Source organism: Poecilia reticulata, linkage group LG9 (assembly GCF_000633615.1).
Source record: "Poecilia reticulata strain Guanapo linkage group LG9, Guppy_female_1.0+MT, whole genome shotgun sequence".
NCBI classification, from domain to species: Eukaryota; Metazoa; Chordata; class Actinopteri; order Cyprinodontiformes; family Poeciliidae; genus Poecilia; species Poecilia reticulata.
In genome coordinates, this window is record NC_024339.1 from 24,995,308 (window position 1) to 25,014,491 (window position 19,184).

The 19,184-nt window shown below is 38.3% G+C and overlaps 1 protein-coding gene across 2 annotated transcripts in view; it reads right to left on the reverse strand.

Annotated features, from left to right (window-relative positions):
* Positions 1–1,951: 1,951 nt before the first annotated feature.
* Positions 1,952–19,184, reverse strand: part of LOC103470450 (drebrin-like protein A) — a 40,187-nt gene continuing 22,954 nt past the window's right edge. The window contains exons 4-16 of one of the 2 annotated variants that reach the window (XM_008418906.2): positions 17,280–17,354; positions 10,059–10,202; positions 9,783–9,860; positions 9,493–9,644; positions 8,762–8,816; positions 8,451–8,525; positions 7,721–7,829; positions 7,090–7,572; positions 5,666–6,226; positions 5,440–5,538; positions 5,215–5,348; positions 3,696–3,747; positions 1,952–3,580 (exon numbers count right to left, since the gene is read on the reverse strand). In XM_008418906.2, the coding sequence (XP_008417128.1) occupies positions 3,444–3,580; positions 3,696–3,747; positions 5,215–5,348; positions 5,440–5,538; positions 5,666–6,226; positions 7,090–7,572; positions 7,721–7,829; positions 8,451–8,525; positions 8,762–8,816; positions 9,493–9,644; positions 9,783–9,860; positions 10,059–10,202; positions 17,280–17,354 (2,154 nt within the window). In that variant the 3' untranslated portion in view covers positions 1,952–3,443. Of the gene's footprint in view, positions 3,581–3,695; positions 3,748–5,214; positions 5,349–5,439; positions 5,563–5,665; positions 6,227–7,089; positions 7,573–7,720; positions 7,830–8,450; positions 8,526–8,761; positions 8,817–9,492; positions 9,645–9,782; positions 9,861–10,058; positions 10,203–17,279; positions 17,355–19,184 lie in introns of both variants that reach the window. The other variant, XM_008418905.2, reaches the window with a different exon arrangement.

Consider the following 19,184-nt stretch of genomic DNA (forward strand, 5'->3'; position numbering starts at 1 on the left):
TTTTTCTTAATCTATCAATCTTGCTCATTTGAGGTTTTCCCAGACTTCTCCACGCTAACCAATTAAAATTTCATAAGAGGCCCATCACTTTTTCACACATATCACTGATGATTAACCTTCTGGGATAACTTTGACAGAATAGTCTCCTGGATAGATTTAGTCAATCTGTCAACAGGCATCAGTTCAAGCAGGATGAGACCCATGTCAAACATTACCTCTCTATTCCTGAACAGAGTCACGTCTGCCAAACGCTATTATTGAACTGGCACTACAAGAGCGTAACCTAGCCGCCCTGGAAGCATTAAAGGTGCACGGTTAAGAAATATTAATGTCATATCCAATCAATCATCATTACCTCGGGGGAAAATCCTGTTTAAGGTGTAGAAGCATTAGCAATTTTTAGCTTTGGGAATGTCAGGATATCCTGCTCCTGAAATGTGTCTAACAATGAGCCTCCTCTCTGCCTGTCAAAATATTTCCCCTTTTGTCCTGAGGAATCTGCTCAAATCAGGCAGCTTCCTCTCTATAAAGTCAGCAGCAAATTGGAAAAGGCAACGTCTCCACCTACAGGTAGGAGATGAGTATTACATGTATGCGCTGTTACTCTGAGAATCAGATCAGGCTAAGCACAGTAAGAAACAAATAATTGTATTATTATTTATTTACAGTGACACACATAAAAGCGGGACTTCTCAAAGGTAGTGGAGAGTCTATGATCATCAGCAACAAGACCAGATGTCCCTATTTGATGATGTGGGAACTCAGTGCATTGACATCAAAGCTAACGACGGCTGCAGGTGGATCTAACACTACAAGAGTTTTTTTTTTAATTTATTGTTATTTCTATTTCTTTAGGAACCATGGTGGTAGAAGCATAAGTTTCGACTTTAAAGATCAACGAGATTAGAAATCTATATTTCTTCCTTGCTAATTTGTTGCAGTTTTTGTAACTGACTGTATTTAGTTGTCACTCTTTTTATGAATTTGTTAATTGTCAGAAGTTTTGTTATTTCCTGTTTTTTTTTGTTTTTTTTTTTTTTTCCCCTACTGTATCTCTCTTATAATATACAGTTATGGAATAAAACATTTGTTTTTCAGCAGCTTAGAATCTAAACAATAGGTGCCAACATTCAACACTCAAACAATAAATGTTGAAAAATCATATATAAATGCAAGATTGTTTTTTTTTCTAAAGCCAGCAGTTGCAAGAACTTTGACAGTTATTGCATGTTGATTGACTGTATGAACATTTTCATTTGAAAACATGTTTCTATTCTTTGGCAGAATGATTTAATTTTGACTAAGCAATGAGTTTAAATGGTGTAGGAAGACATGCTATGTGGAGTAAATAATGCTCTAGCATCACGTTCTTATGCATTAAACACTGTAGACTACATAATTAGACAACCAGCTAAAACTGTCAGTTTTTTTTTTTTTTTTTCTTTTTCTGGACATGTTGAAAAAATCTTTAGTATAAGCGCACCTGTCATACATCATGTGTGCTGCATGTGTGCACTACTACTATGTTATTTACACAACTGTTAAACAAATGTTGCAGCAATGGCCTAATAATAACAGACATCCTCAAGAAACAATATTCAAATCTCTGTCTGTGCCGATGAAGATCAGGATGGCAGATGCTTAAAACTAAAAGCGGAGTTGATAGCATGAGCTATTTTCCTGACATACTTGGATACAATTGTATAACATGTAAATATCATTTTAATTTAGTATTAGTTGATCCTTAAATAGTAAAAAAAACTACCTGAACATGATGGTGTCATGGCAAAATCAATGCGTTGTAACTCATGGTGTCATAGTTTAATACTGAATCTCACATCTTTGATTCCAATACACATTTACTGTGAGTGAAAATTCACAAAATACACTTATTTTTCTCACTTTTTGATCAGAATGACACATTTTTAATAGAGATCCATACAAAACAGGAAACTGTGACAGAAGTTTAATTCATGTGTTCATATTTAATGGTAAACATTACATACAGGATTTCTGCAATATAACACTTGAAGAAAAATATCAAATGTCTGCAGTAAATTATAAAAGCTAAATAAAGGCAAAGTTAGACATGTATTAGCTATACAACATTATTAAGGCATTCTTATTCATCTTGTTTCTAGCAAAATACTTTGTTTTGATGCTTCTTTGGTTTGGTGAAGTTTCTAATTCAGTTCATATTAAATTCAAAAGTAATTTATTTATCCAAGTATCTCCTGTATTTATCTATGTTGCAGTTAATTTTATTAAACCTAATGCTAAATACCAAATACTAGAGAGGGCTTTTGTTGTAACACTAGAAAAAATATGTTATTTTTCTTATAAAGAAGTGCAGACTGTGTTGATGCTTAAAATGAGCATAATAGAATATAAAATATTAAAAATGAAATGACTTTACGCAAAAGGATGAGATCAAGGGCAGATGTAGCTTGTTTTTTTTTTCTTTTTTTAAAGCATTACATGTAAGAATAAAAACAAACAGAAACATTCTGAAGTAGTTTAAGTGCATAAAGGCTGTATATTTGAAAGTTAGGAGTACATAATAAAGAGATACCATTAAAATAAGAACTTAGAAATATATGACCTAAAAATTGAAAAGGACAGAATCATTGATGTTTTTTTTTATACATTCTTATATACACTCTGTTGAATTGTTGAGTCAGATTGTGTTTAAAAAAATGCAAGCAATTGTTAAAAACTAGGAAATGAGACATACGTCAACATACAACCCATATACATATATAAAAAAAATAGTTTGTCAACATCAGGAGTGAAGTTCAACATCATTTTCTGCTGATTTTTCATCATTTGTTTTGTTTCTTGCTCTGGTTTGGTAAATTAACCTGTGATGTGAGAACATCAGTAGGAAAATGCAGAGCTCCAAAATAATGGAAGAGACGCAGGATGATGATTACAGAGATGATACCTGGTATATGGATGCGAATGGTGAGCAGAGGTATGCTTGTTATACGTGTGGATCAAACAGGAGCACTGCAGTTAAAACATGTTTGTGTTACTAAGAAGCAAACCAAGTTTCCCATCATCTGCGCCCCCATATTTCTCCCCCAGACTTACATTTCCACTGCTTCTCAAAAGAAAATAAGTTATTTTGGTCCAGGGAAAGGTCTTTACTATTTTATCCATACGAAATAAGACTAGGTAATTTCTGCATACTATGTTGTTCTCCAAAAAAACCCCATCAAAATAAAAGAGTTACACTTTTCTTTATGCTTTCTTCAGAACAAGGAGTCTCGTGTTTCTTTATTCTTCCTACAGAAAAGAGAGCATAAAGTTTCAGTGGGAGGATTAAGGTAAAAACATGCAGAAACAAGAGAAGAGAAGGTGTCCCTGAGTGTATGTGTGCATGTATGTGTGAAAGTGTGTATGCGTGTGTGTGTGTAGGTGTATAGTGTGCCTCTGTCTGCCTATATGGTTTCCACGTAATTAGCGGGGAATAAACCCTGACGGCCGTCTTTGCTCCACCCCCTCCACCAGGCTTTGTCCACTGTCTCCACGTCCCTGATGATGTCACCGGGTTCAAAGGAGATCTCGGATTCGTCCTCTGTGGGAAACACAAGATAACATGGTGAGGACCAGATAATCACAGTGTAATTACTGCAAAACGGAGGCACTTTATGTGAACATGTGTGGTAATTATCCTCCAAATGGCAGCTTACCTGCCTGGTAGTCATACAGAGCTCGGACGCACATATGTCGGTCGGCTAAATCCTGCGGTGGATAGGAAAATTCAATGGGGAAAAAAAGAGAACAGGCTATAATCATGAAATGCTGAATTTCTTGTTCAACTAGCATAAGTTTGAGAAAAATTACACCACTTCCAGGAACACTGACAGATGTTCCAGTAAAATGTTCATGTAACTTTTTTCTGGCATGATATGCTAAAACATCTGCAGTCAAATCATGATATACATCATTCATTATTAGCTATTGAAAAGCACGGTCCTGAGCATTGGTGAGAAAAATAAATATGATACCAAGCTGAATTTGTGAAAATGTTTCTGTAAGAGGTATAATTTGATTTACCTTTGTTGGAGAGAGATGAATATTTGGGTGTCTACCAACCAACAGGAATTCTGACGTGAACAGACAGGTAAATGTGCCCATGAGGCAAACAAAGATGCCCTGTCACTTTAAAAAAGTACTCGACTGCTTTTTCGAAAAGACAAATGACTTCAAATCATTGTCATCCTTTCATATCTCTTGACCACTTTGGACAAGATGAAATGGCTGTTGGGATATTTCAAAAAAGGAAGTACAAGATAAGGCCACTTGTCATTGATCAATCTGATGTTTGATTGAAGGTTTGGGAACGTATGATGTGGTCAGATGAGGCCAAAAACGAGATCCCTGACACGAACTTGACTTGTGTGTTTGGAGGTAAACACATGTTCAATATGACCCTAAGATCACCTCCCCTACTGCCAAACATGGAGGTGGAAAAGAAACATTATGAACTCCAGAGATGGACCGTGGATGGGTCTTCAAGCATAACAGTGCTTGAAGACCCATCTCTTGTTGCTTACGGCCAAAGCAACAAGAGAGTGGCTTAACAAGAAACACATTAAGGTCCTAGAGTGCCCAGTCCAGTCTCTAATTGACCTTAACATTACAGAAAATCTGTGGAGGTAACAGAAACTTTGAGTTGTCGAACAACAGTTGGGGATATCTATATGGTTGAAACCAAATTTTCTCTGACAATGTCTGTTAAGCATCTGATCAACTGTAAAAAATGTCCGACCCCTGTGCCTCCTGGCAAAAGTTTCAGTAGCAAGTTTTTTTCCTTGCATGTGGATCAAGTATTGTACTTATTTGTACATGCATACTACAAAATCCTCATAAATTTGTCACATTTATTTAAAGATTTTTTCAGCAAGTTTTCAGATGACACATCTCTCTCTGTTAAAAATAAACCTACCACAATTATTATGGACAGATTAAATTAATGTTTAGCTGTAAGTCTAAATTCAGCAGGGTATCAAATAACCACTTCCCTCACTGCATGTCAAGCTTCTACTGTTCTTAATGATTTTGTGCCACCATTAAAAAATACATCACGGAAATCCATCTTTATTTTACTCTCAACTGGTTAGGAAGAATAAATCTCTGAAGAAAATGTGTAAACGTTGCTGTATGCATTAAACCATTATATTTAGGTCTGGGGGGGAAAAAAAACACCTCTTGTCCATTTTCAGAGATCTGCTGCTCTCTATCCTCAGTGATGTCTCCATCTTCTGTGGTTGTGTGAACTCTGTAGCAGACAGAAGACTCAGAGGTGCTGCCGTCTGTGTCTGTTGGACTCAAGGACCTCACTGAAAGTACAGAGGAAACTAATTTAGAACAGTTCAATCTGGGCTTAAACTGTAAAAATACGTGGTCATTGAAAAATATATCGTTTTAAACCTGTGCCATTTTGTTCCTCTGTGCCGTCACCGTTTGTCATCCCATTGGTTGATGGAAGTAGAGTCTCATGCTTGAGATCTTGACGAGTTGGTTCAGGATCTTTGATAACGACATAGGAAAAATCTGAATAGAATTGGAGTTAATTTAAATTATTTTTGAAGGTTTCAACACATTTATGATTGGTGACACGGCGACAATGCAAGTCAGTAGGAGTGACAAGAACTACCTGTGCATACTGACTCCTCCTCTTCCTCGGAAAACTCAGCAGGCTCAGCAAGAGTCTGGCTGTATCCTGAATAATTGTTCCCTTCTTCGGCTTCCTCTGCCTCCTCTTCAACCTGTGGCATCTCTGCTGGTTCTGCTGGTGATGAAGGGTCAGTTTCCTGTTTTGATCCCACCTCCTCCTCGTCCTCCTCCAGTTCCTTCTTGTTATCCTCCTCCTCATGCTGCTCTTCCATATCCTCCTCCTCATACTTCTCTTCCTTCTTCTCTTCCTCAGGTTCTCTACCCTTACCCTCTTCTTCGTGCTCTTCCTCCTTGTCCAACTCGTTTTGCTCCTCCTTCTCGTCTTCCTTCACCTCTTGCATCTCTTCTTTATCCACCTCCTTTGTCTCAATCCGGTCTGGTTCAGCGGTGACAAAATCCACCTCTGGTTGTGCTTCAGCTTCATCTCCCTCCTGCTCCTCCTGTAGTTCCTCTTCCTCATCTGCTTCCACCAGCACCGCTTGCACTTTGAAGCCAGTGTCTGAGACCAGCTTGGTGTTGCCGAGGCTTGGTGTGTTGAATTCTGCCAATTGGAACAATTACACAATTACAATTCAAATACAAAAATCACAAGTATTTGCTGATGACATTGCAGTGCCTTGCAAACATATATTTTACACATTACGTTGCAACCACAAACTTCAATGTATTTTATCACTGTTTTATGTAAGAGATTAAGACTAAGTCATGAATAATTTATACAGGAGGAAATTAATACATGGCTGAAAACTGAGTCTCACATTTGTATTCAGCCCCTTTAAATCTGATGTCCACTCCATGCACTCCAACCAACTGCCTTTAAAAGTCACCTAATTTTTAAATGGAGTCCACCTGTGTGCACTTTCATTTCAGCATAAATACTGTGAAGGCCTTTGACGTTTGTCAGAGAGGATTGGTAAACAAAGAGTATCACGAAGACCAGAAAAATACCAGACCGGATCGGAATAAGGTGAAGACGTTTAAAGCAGAGTTAGGAAAAATGGAAAGAGTGTGGTAGAACTGCAAACCTACCAAAACGACAGACAGACGGAGCAAGGACAATTTTAATTAGAAGGTAGAAGGAGAAGAAGAAAGCAAATGTTGAAAGAAAGTCACAATTACTCCAAATAAAGACACATCTGTCCTGAAAACACCATTCCCACTGTGAATCATGGCAGTAGCAAAATAATGCTGTGGGAAGGTTTTCCGTCAGCATTGGATGGAGAAGCTGGTCAAAATTGGTGCTCATAATGTGGCAATATGGGGAAAAGTGCATGGGGTGGGAATAGTTTTTACTTACACTCATGTCTAAAATACTTAAATGCTCTGAAGCATCTGAAAGTTGATAAATATATAATCTTTCAATACATTTGTTCAATAAATTCTTGGCTTGCCATTCAGTCTTACCTGTGTTCGGATCAGGAATGTCTGTTAAAAACTGCAAAGGCTCAAAGTTTAAAGGTTGCTGCTCTGCCTCTGAAAGCAGCTGAGCGATGTTTTCATCTATCACAGTTGGAGGCAAAGAATCTAAGAGACTCGGGGAAGCAGGAGGAGCAGACGGTTCTGTCGGTTCTGAAGCCTCGGGCTCGGCCACGGCCTGAAACCGGTTGGTACTCTGTGGAATACTGGGCAGAGCTGAAACTGGGGGGGCAGGCCGGATGGGTGAGGTGGGCGGAGACATGGGGGCTCTGGGCTTCTGCGGGGAGGCGACTGGGTAAAAATCTGGGCTCCTCGGGGGAGACACGGCCCGGAAAACGGGAGAGTGAGGAGCTCTTGAAAAGGGGGAGACCAACGGAGAAGTGTACGGAGAAGACGCTGCGCTTTCTTCTGCTTTTGAGAAGATGAAAGCTGTATCTGTCAGACTGCGCTGGTATCGTCTAAACGGTTTTCCTGCAGAGGAACAAAGCAGTTATCAGCTCTAAAAATAACACAGGTTGGACATGCAAAAAAAAAAAAAATATATATATATATATATATATATAATCCTGTGCAAAACAGATTGATGTGTTTTATTTTCAAGAAAAAAAAAAAATCCTACCACTGCGGGAAGATCCAGGACTGGTGGGGCTCTGTGATGATGATGATGACAGTTGTCTGAAAAACTCTCTGGGGTTCACTGAGCGCTGGGACACTAATGCTGCTGCCTCCTACAGGTCATCAAATATACAGCAGTAAAAAAATTGAACATGCGGAAATAAGAACAGCTACAACCAGAAGTTTACAAACACAAGACACTTACGAATTCATTTTTTTTCTCACTGCCTGACATTAACTCAGATCAAACTCCTCTTGTTTTAGGACAGAATTACAAACAAAATGATTAATGCTTTCTTTCCTCAATATTGAGAGAAAAATGTGTTAGTGATTTATTTGTAAGTGTCTTAAAAATCATAGATTTACATACAGTATAAAAAATAATTATGCTTTATCCTAAGCAAGTATTATAAACTCCTGAATTCAAAGAAAGTTACGGAAATATCTCTAGATATTGTTTTTTATATATTTTCTAGTATTTAGCAAATAGAAATAATTTTGTAATTATAACTTTCCCAAAACATGAGAAGTTTGCTCTAACTTAACTTCAGACAGTGAAGAAGAGAAAAAGTGCTTTTTTAAATTTAGTGTATAAATACTTGAAACCGCTGGTTTCAAGTATTTATAATAATAACTCACTAATTTCAGTTCTGCAAAAAAGTCCAAATCTTGATTTTTCATCAGTCAGTCACAAAAGGTCATTTTAACAGAGTCATTTGGTAGGAACAACTTACAGCTGCTTTCTCTATGGATTCACTCCGTCTAAGACGAGCCCTCATATCCTCTTCATGCTCTCTTTGCTGCAGCTCCTGGTAGAAAAACAATACATGTATCTGAGTGTTTTATCTGCAAACATTTAAGCTGTGATTTACAGAAAGCATGCTTCAAGTTATGTTTTTGTTTCTTTTTGATTTGGTAGAACCTCTATCAACATTTTAATTTTCATGCAATTTCTCTGCAATCATAGCGTCAAATCATAACGCTGAAATATCGTGTGATGTGAGAAAAGGCTCAGCAAAAGTTTTTTTTTATTTTTTATCCTTACCCATCTCAACTTCTCCTTCTTGCGTAGCTCTTCTTCTTCTGCTCTTTGTTTTTGTCTGTAAAAAATAATTTCAATGAAACAGGTGGAACAGGTTTAAAGGCTTTTAGCAATTAAACAGATTATAATATACTTTGTCTCTTTTGATAAGAATAAATTATGTTTAAATGAGGATGTCAATGAGTGGGGTGAACTTTTGGAAGAATTTTCAACATAGCATTGCTACTTTTTTTTTTTTTTACATGGAGAATATGAACTGGGAGCAGCTCTCCCTGCTGTCATTAAACAACAATTTATCTAATAAAGAAAAAAACCAAAACATTTCTAACATTTACCCTCAAGGGCAAGGAGATGGTGACAGCTGTACAATATGCACACCTAGCTGCATGTCTATGCGATTCAAAGTTCACAATATAAACCGAAGGTTTGTGTCTTAACTCTCAAAACCTTCAGATTATGTCCAGCTGTTTCTATACACGTTTTCTGTTGTAATTGTGTGGGAGAATGCCGGAGGCAGGCAGTGAGTCAAGGTGTGGATCTGCAAGTAGTTTACAAGAGACAGAATAACATCTGATCAGATGCAAACAACCTTATCTTTAAAAACTTTAATGCCTAAAGAAAGTGAATGATCAAAAACATGTTCATACAAATATTGTATATAATTTTTAATCTGTGAAGTGAATTAAAAATTAGTCAGAGGTGAACTGGCATAACGTTCAATGCTGTGTTCAGACCTCTGCTCCTCAATCATCTGAAGTTTTTCGTTCATTTTTCTGTCTCTCTCCTCCGCATCCCTTCGCTCCTTCAGAATTCTCTCTCTTTCAAGGCGCCGTCTCTCCTCCGTCGCCCTTCTCTTTTCCTCATCTTTGCGCGCTTCCTCTTCTCGCTGAAACACACCAATGGCATCAAAATAACATGCATTTTAGTTTATGCATTCAGTTAGCTTCTTTTTTTTAATTATTTTATCTTGCATTTGTTTAAATTGTGTTAAGCAAAAGTCCATCTTTGCATGCATTTGACGTACTTCAGCACGTGCCCAGAAGGAGTCTCTGTTAATTAGTCTCATCTCCATCGCGGCATTAGTTTTTCTGTAGTTGGTACCCTAAAGAGAAATATAAATGAAACAGTATTAATGAGAGTGACACCGAAAAGGTTTGGTTTTCATTTGACAGGCAAGCTGGAAGTAAAAAGTTTTTTTTTTTTTGTAGAAACGGACTTTCTGTCTTAAAAGACGATTTATGGATAAATGAAATGCTCTGTCTCCATCTGATGGACAAACAGAGTAGTGCAGGAGACTCACAACAAGTTCCTCCTTGTCCGCAGACCTGGAGCTCCTCCTCACCCACTGTGTGGGAGCCTGAGTTTGAGTCTTGCTCAGCTCAGCTCTTACCCTGTCCTCTGTCACATCCTCTGGCTTTTCTGCACTAATGAAAGCATGTGCTTCCTGAAACACAGAGGACAAGAAATGAAAAGAAAAAAAAACAGCAAAAAAAACGACAGGCGTAAGACAGATATGAATTTAATCCATTCTTATATGCTGCTATGCAGTGCCTCTGTTCACACACACATAGACACAATGCTGTTAACACACACAGTACTTCTTGTGGTTTTCTCTCGGCCTCATATTAGTTATAACTTTTGAGTTATGAAAATTTGAAGCCAAACAGTTGTGCAACTCCTTCAGCTGTACAGACAACGAGGGAGAGAAAAAAAACAGCAAAGGCCAAAGCATGAGAACAAGAATGTGATGCTTGGTTTATGGGTTGCCAAAAGAGGGAGAAGGGAAATGAGAAGTGTAGGGGCCAGAAGATATCCAGAAAATTGTGGCGGTAGTATTTCCTAAAAACAGACAGGATTGATACAATTTTTTCTGCCAGTTTTAGCTTTTGCCAGCTTTAGCTTTTTGAAATGTATTTTGAGTTATTTTTTTCAAAGCTTATCACCTTAAAAAATAAATCTCCCTAAAGTTGCTTTATTTTTATTTTTTTTCCCCTAAAACACTGAGCAAAAACTCACCATTATTAGGTAAAGTGCGTAATATTCTCTCCCAAAGAAAGGCTTCAGTCTCTGGGGATATTTAGAGAAAAACTATAAATCCCCCCCACCCCCCCAAAAAAAATCTCTTGACACTGAGAGCCTTCAGATGTTTTATCACCAAGCCTTTGTTTGGATGCAGGCATCTGAGCGCAGCCAGGACCTTAGAATAATTTCCCTGTGAGAATAATTCCAGGCTTGTTCCCAAAGGCCGTGTCTGTCAACCTCCTACAGGAAAGCACAGCTTTATATCTGAGTGACAACACTGACACTGAACAGAGCTTTCAGTGTGCCTTATAATAAGCATCACTATAGTGTGCAATCCATATCAATCTTGCTGTCAATGCCAACTGCACATACTTGGCTCATGAACCAGACAAGGAGTCCACAGAGCTGACAGTCAGAAAAGGACGGTCAAAAAAAAGTAGTAATGGCTGCCGAAGCAGATGTGCAGGGATCAATTTTGATATGAGCCAGGGAAGAAAAATATTTTTTTATTTTTCTCAGAGTACTGACAAAGCTATACATTTTATTTACAGTAATTCAGTAAGAGCAGGACGTTAGAGAACTGTTAAAGGTTATCATATTACTCAGACAAAAGAAATATATTTTCATATTTGTCACTTCACTATATCGATAATCTTTGACACAAGAATTTTGAGGAATTTTTTTATTCCAAAGAAAGTCATAATTTGACATACAGTGCATGCTTAAAAATATACAAACATCCATCACAAATTGTCTTTTAGCAAACATGATTCAGTGGCCAAACATTTGTTGAAACCATCAAGAATATCTTGACATAATTCTGGCACCGACCCATCTTAGTCCAAATATTTTCAAGAGAGCCGAGGGTACTCCAAAAGTGTAGCCTCACCCTGATTTATCCATTCCTAAACCAATTCAGTGTGTGTTTGAATCATGTTCTACTTGTTTAACACTTAATTAAATTCAGAGGAACTCAGAGCACTATCTACAACTTTCAGTCACAAACACATTTACATACAGATGGTGGTTACATTGTAAAAGAAAAAAAGTTGCCATGCAGCAGTGGCCTCTGACCACAAGCAGCAGGTAAGGTAGGTGAAGTGTCTTTCCTATGGAAATGAGGAATCCTTAGCATTTTTTGCATTATTTTTTAAGATCTAAGCACAGATCTTGGTATCACTGTCTAAAGTAAATGCTTCAGTAGCGAGTCAGGGTGGAGAAAGGAGGAGGTCAATGGTTAGTTTCACTGCATAATTCTGAATTTGGGTGACGCCGTATGATGGATGTGAAATAATCTTTAAGGGTCTGTGGCACTGATGACCTGTGACAATGAAAAGTCACTGTTGGTATGCGACTGGAACCTGTCTGGGGGGGGAAAAATGAGTCCAAGGTGATATGACAAGATTTTTGCTATAATTGGGCTCAGTTTCGCACAAACTGTCTTTCTGCTCTGGAACCAAACTGTTCCACGGCATTTCCCCGACTCAGCTCAGTGGAAGAAGCAGCATAAGTAAGCAGACGTGCGAAAATTCAATTTTTTCCCAGTAAAAGTTTGTCTCAGATGGCAGATGGATGACTTATGAAATGTCACTGATAGACTTCCACAAGTTGATTTTATGGCACATCTACAGCATTAGCCACAGTGTCTTGCGAAAGTGTTCACACCCATAGACTTTTTTTTTTTTTTTCAGACATTGCGATGTTACAACCACACACTTCTGTATATTTTACTTGAATTCAAAGTGACAGACACAAAGTTGTGCATAACATCTGATTTGGAAGAAAACTTGATGCAACGCTGTCAGCGTTTTCATTTGGAACAAGAGTCACTGGTGGTGACTCTTGGGCAAGACACCTGACCAGCCTTGCTGGTCAGAAGGCCTGGTTCCACCACTGCATGGCAGTCTTGTTTCTGTCAGACTGTCCCAGGACAGCTGTGGCTACAAAGTAGGTCACCACCTTCTGCAAGCGGATGACTGAACGTAGAGCGAAGCGCTGTGAGGTCCTTTAGAGTTAATAAAGTACTATGCAGGCCATTTACCCTTTAGAATCAGAAGAGTGTCATGAGCATATGAATTCATTTTCACCAAAGTTTCACCAGGGTAAACTTTACAGAACAGCTTTACAGTGCAGTAACAGCTGTGGTTCTGTTTGGGCTGGTTTCTCCAGGCATTGTACATCTTGATACTGAAATGTTTGTTAGGAAAACACCTCAAGATCAGGTCAGATTGGAAGAAAGCTTTCATGACGTCAATTTTCATGTCTTCAAGTTTTAAAACCACAGTTTCGGTTACAATTGGGTCTGGAATTTGATAAGGACATTCTTATACATGAATGTGTTTTTATTAAAGATTACATTTTTTGGTCTGTATGTTTTGGGTTGTTAACCTGCTACAGTGAACCTACGTTTTCTTCCTAGACTGCTCTTTATTTTGTTCATCTCCATCATATTCATCAATCCTGACTAATTCTGTGTTCCTATTAAGAAAAAGCATCCAAATAACATGATGCTCCTAGCACCATGACGCACAGAGGAAAAAAGTGTTGGTCTTCCTCAAAACGGCATTTTACATGTAAGACCATAAAAGTAAACTTTTTTCTCAAATATGTTTTTGCTTTCCTCTTGTTGCCCTCTCTAAATTCTGCAGTGTGGCGCACAACTAATAGTTTTTCTCTCAACAGATTGTCCTACTTAAGACATGGATCTTTAACGCTGCTTTGCTGATTAACGCTCTCCTTGTCAGAGAGCTGTCAGTAGGTGGATGATTCCAGTTGTTGACTAAAGTTCTTTGCAGATGAGCTGTACCGAGATTATTTGACACAGGTGAAATTTATTTCCACACATCAAGAGTAAAAGAGACTGAATATAAACGCACACCACACTGTGGATCTTTTCATTTGTGTATTTGCTACCTCGTGTAAAAATCCCAATAAATAAAAACTATGTTATATACGAGGTTTACAAAACTAAAGCAATAAACAAAAAGTTAAGAGCCGGTGACCAACTTAATGAATATATTTTCATTTGCGCTGTTCTCCTTCAGAGTCTGTCATTGCCACTTCAAAGACAATAACAGAAACTAATATCTATGATGAATTTACACACTGAATCTAAAGATGAACTACATACAAAATTAAGAAGAGTTGAAACCAAAGTGGTTTGAACCTTGCATTATATAATAGATTAAAAAAAAATAAAAGCTGCAGCGTTTCAGGGTTCACTGATTTGACATGAACATCTTTCTTCATATTTTGTTTACAGCATCTAGACAGTCCTTTTTTTTTTTTAATCCAACTTTCCATCCTTGTTTTCTTACAGACTAATCTTCATATATTTCATACGGACTCAAACGCAAAACCTTACTGATCCAAGTTTTCTTAGCTAATATCCATGACAATGTGAATCCTTGCCCGTTATTCAGCTTTAGCCTTCATAAGCCAATGGAACTTTAGACTTCAATCTGTAACAGAACCAAATCAGCAGCTGCAGACTCGCCTCGACAGAACCTATTCACTGCCAGCCGAGACATGCAGCACAGTTAGCCGAAAAACCTAAGTAAAGAGAAAAAGAGGAATGAGAATGGAGGAAAGTATTAAAGTAATCGCAAAGAAAATATAGGAAAATCTCCCACAGTGACGGACAAGATTCTGAGAAATATTAGCTGAGCTTTCAATTATACCATTAATCAGTGTGTGTGTGTTATGAAACGTTTGTGCTAGGTTTAGTTTGCATGTCACTGCAAGGCCAGAAGAGAGTTTAGCCTTGCAGCAGATCTGTTTAAAGAGGCAATATCTGTTTATGATTTTGTAGAAGCTGTGTGCAGCATTCACATAATCTCTTTCACGTTAGATCTGTGAAAACTGCCAAGATACGTATGTAGTCCATAAATGTTTAATGCATGTTCATGTATGTAGCATTTACTATGTTTACAATCGGTGGTGTTGATCCATTAAAGAGGCAGCATGGCTCTTTTCAGTGTGTATTATATTTGTGTTAAATGTCTGCAGACTTACAGAGTCTGAAATCCAAACTAAAGAGTCATTCTTCCACGCTGCTGCTCTTTAAGTATTTCAAACCACTCACTGACTCTAGCCTCCTCTTCTTTCACTTAGTTACATTTCATTGAATGCTGATCAGGGGTAACATTATGACCACCTGCCCACTATGTTGGCCCATCATGGCATGGACTCCATTAGACCCATGAAGGGATGCTGGCACCAAAGCAGCATTTTATGTAATCTGTGTAAGTTGCGAGGTGGGGCATTGTTTACACAGAATATACAAGATATACAGATAGATTTGAATTCAGAGCATTCCTAAAACACTTTTGCCTCATTGCACTGTGGTATTATGCTGCAGGAAGAAGCCACAGCCATCAGGAAATAAACTTCACGTAAAACGGTGTACATTGTCCGCAACAGTGCTCAGGTAGGTGGTGTGTGTTAAACTAACATCTACTTGAACATTCCCTCAAAACCTTGCACTACCTCTAACGGTTTGCCTTCTTTGTACTGAACATATGCTACGTGTCCCCAGGTAAGCAACACAGGCACTCAGCCGTCACTGTGTTATAAAGAAAACATGATTTATTTGACCAGACTGACCTTGTTTTGGAACCTTCAACAGCAAAAATAAGTCAGCATGGGCACCCAGACTGGTCTGCAGGTAGGAGCCACAGCAACGTGACATTTACATTGCACCACATGGGGTAGCTTTTGTTTTCCTGATGTGCAAGTGCATTGGGTGCTTCAGGTTTAACACCAATTTCTCCTCGTACCCATTTGATGGATGCTGGCCACTGCGGACCAGAATCCTGAATCTTTTTGAACTCTTTAAAATCACTATTCTTGATGAGTTTTTATGGTTCTAACACTTTGAGGACAAAATGTAGTCTTGATATTTAATATATTCCGCCCACTAACAGGTAAAATTATAAATGATAAATCTCTTAATAACTACATATTTTAGAAGTTGTAAGTGTCAGTGGGCAAAATGTTGCACCAGTTTATCAACTTTATTTAAAATCTGTTTTCTGCTAATTACATTTCCAATGATGGATAGGTCAAACAATTAAAGACCTTGCTGTTTATTGTTCATTAAATGTATCAAAACTGAAAAATTGCACTTCTTTTAAATCAACAAACTGTTTTAAGTTAAGTGAAAATCAGGTAAGGGTTAGGAACATATGCACAGATCAGTAGCTGTTTATTTCACTTTCACGTGTTGCTATGATATCACTGCAGTTTTGCTGAAATCGACTGATAGAGACAAAGAATTGAAGGCTCCAATCACACACCAACTACAGGAAGTTAGCAGAAACAATTCTGATGGAGTCTCGTCTGTTTATAGACATGCTTCCATTGTGCGTAAAGGATTTTTCATCAGTGTATTATGTCATTTTGTGCATGAGAAAAACAGGAAAGCCGATTCAGCGTACCCCGGCGTGAAAAATGCCAAATTAGATCAGAGAAGAGGAAAAAAAGCTTGATTCTTCAGATATTCATCTGCAGTGTGCAGGCCAAGATAATTTTACAAATGGAATCCATGTGCATGGCTATGAAGTTGACTGCAAGCTTGCTTTCTGTAAATCTGATTCAGGTTTGATTTAAAAAAGTTTAATCAGTTTAAGTTTATATATCGACTGAAAAAAATCTGATTTTTCTTTTATTTTAAATACAAAATCTCCTTACATGGAGTTCAATAAGAACAACGGCTAAAGCAGTTGAAGCTGTGAGCACAGGTTTCAGTGTTGTGACCTAAGTCCAGCTGTTACAAGTGTGAGTATTTGCTGAGGTCAGAGGTCAAATTTTTCTCACAGCTCACAAAAGCAGGGTTGACCTTGTTCAGTCTTTTCCAGGTTAGCTATGCAGTAATTTTCTTACAGTAATAAAAAAAAATTCTCAAATTAAAATTTACAGCTCAAACTTGCACACATGCATGGTTTCACTATGGGCTTGGAGAGTTTTGTGGATCACAAAATCCCAGATATTTTCCTTGTTCTTTAAAAAAAAAAAGCAACAAACATTCCACAGATGCCTCTGCTGTTGATGGGGAGATGCCTTTATATGGAAACCAGAAATATCCAGGCAACAGTTAAAAATCTCTTAGACTGAAACCACAAGACAACAAAGAGCAGAGTTCATCCCTTTAGAATCAGGTCAGATCATAAATTTGCTCAGGCTCCATCACAAAAAAAAAAAAACACAAGCTTTTTGCTCCAGACTTAACAGACTCCTTCCGGTTGTGGAGGAACATAGACAACATCAGGACACCAACAGAGCAGGAAGTGGACTGAGAACAGGAAGCTCTCAAAACAATGCTAAGTAAACTACTGAGTATAAATATAGTGTTTTGAGAGTGAAATACAGAGCCCAAGGGGAAAGCAGAATTTGAATATTTTTCTGTGGTGTAGGAAGTATTTGCAAAGTGAAATCACGGCAAAAATAAGTTTAGAATGTCGGTGGTGAATTTTAAGTATCTTAACTTGAGACTGAATACCTTAAAGAAGTGTTTGATGGCTGGAATGTGGCTGGCACACTCATTTTTCCTGTAGTCATCCACATTTTGGCCGACCTGGAAACAAACACAGGATGTATACGCATAATTGCATTCATGTCATAACCCTTTTAGGAGACAAAAAAAAAACGAGGGAAACAGGCTGGGGCACAGGAGGGTTCATGATAATGTCAAAAGACATTATATGTTTAGCTATATGGCACATTAGCATCCATTATGTTTTCTTCTTTTGGTGTTTGAAAGGTTAGTCTTGCACCATAAATGTGGACATGCCTACAACCAGTATTTAAATTCAAATAATAAGAGATAGGAGGAAAATGAATTATAATGAATATATAAAAAAACAAACACTAGAAGTTAAAATAAGAAATGGTTTATAAATATGTATAAAGAACAAAGACTAATGTGTTGCTTGAAGGTGAAACAATCAGATCTGGTCCAAAGGTCAATTTCCCCTTTTCACATTTCATACACCCACTTTGTACCAATCTGTTCACGTTTTGGGCTTTCCTACTAAGGTTTTGCATACCCACCGACCTAAGCTGTGAGTTTTTTCTCCTGTCAAGTGTTTTGATTACAGTATTTTCCGCACTATAAAGCGCACCTAAAAACCTTCAATTTCCTCAAAAGCCGACATTGTGCCTTATAATCCGGTGCACCTTATATGTGGACCAATATTGAGCCACAACAGGTCTAGCAACTACAGTAAGCTGCAGCCGACTTCATTTTCGCCCCTAGAAGAAGCAGCGCGCGGTGCATGCTGGGATAGTTGTCAGAACGCTGGTTTGTAATCTGTTAATAAAGTTTGACTGACCTATTTACCTACCGACCATCTAGAATCAGGTCCTCTGCAGGTCATTTAGTACCACGTTCTCCACCAATATGCTGTGCGCGAACGGAGAAGGGTGACCATCGTCCGGCCACGCCCCGGCCCAGTCGCAGAAGGCTCTCCTCGCCGACCGGAGTCGGACTGTTTTGTTGACAATTCACTTTAGTGCAGCTCCATCTAGTGTAGCGGTTCTCAACATGGGCATTACCGCCCCCCAGGAGGCGTTCAGAGGACGGCAGGGGGCGCTGGTGGAGAGTTTTACAAAAGGGAGGCACTGGAATTCCTTTGGGGGGCGTTTGGTCGAAGGTAAACTTTACACCTTAAATGCACCAGTTTAGACTTTGAGCATCTTGCTAAAACTATATTTCGTAGCATTAAATCATGCTTGGCTGCAACTGTATCGATGGCAGCTCTTCTTCTCTGCAGTGTTTGTAGCTTCTTGGCGCAGCTCCGCTCCTGCTACTGGTAGCTTCACCGCATCAGTTCAGCGTTACACCGGCTGATGACGTTACTGTGATTCACTTGCGTGGTGTCTGATTTTCAAATATTTAATGTTTTATTGAGGATTTTTGTACATATGTTTTGGCAGTTCTGTGATCATGTTAAGCGGCAACTTATATTAAAAAATGTTTTATTTCCGTTTAAAAGCTGCCCGCTTCCATGGAAGGACAACAGAAAATCGCTCTTACAAACATGTAATTACTAAAATCACGATACCCTCACTTTATATCCCTCTGAAAAATGAACCCATTTAAATAAAGAAATCCCTCCGTGGGTGATACCATGATAGAGAGCGTTCATTTTATAGCGTTAATACCGGTGCTGTAAGTGGTCCGGCAWGAAACGGGGGTGATAGAACAACGGTACTACAGCACTTTTAAATTTCAATAATCCGAATACCGAAATTGTTTCCATTGTTTTTAGTTTTAAAAGGTTAATGTCAGTCTGCTTTTCCCCATCGATACGTTTCCCGAATGCTGCGCACCTTAGGGAGTTAAAAAAAAAGACGACGCGCACATTGCAGAAAACTCTGAAACAGGAGAAGTGGGACATAAAAT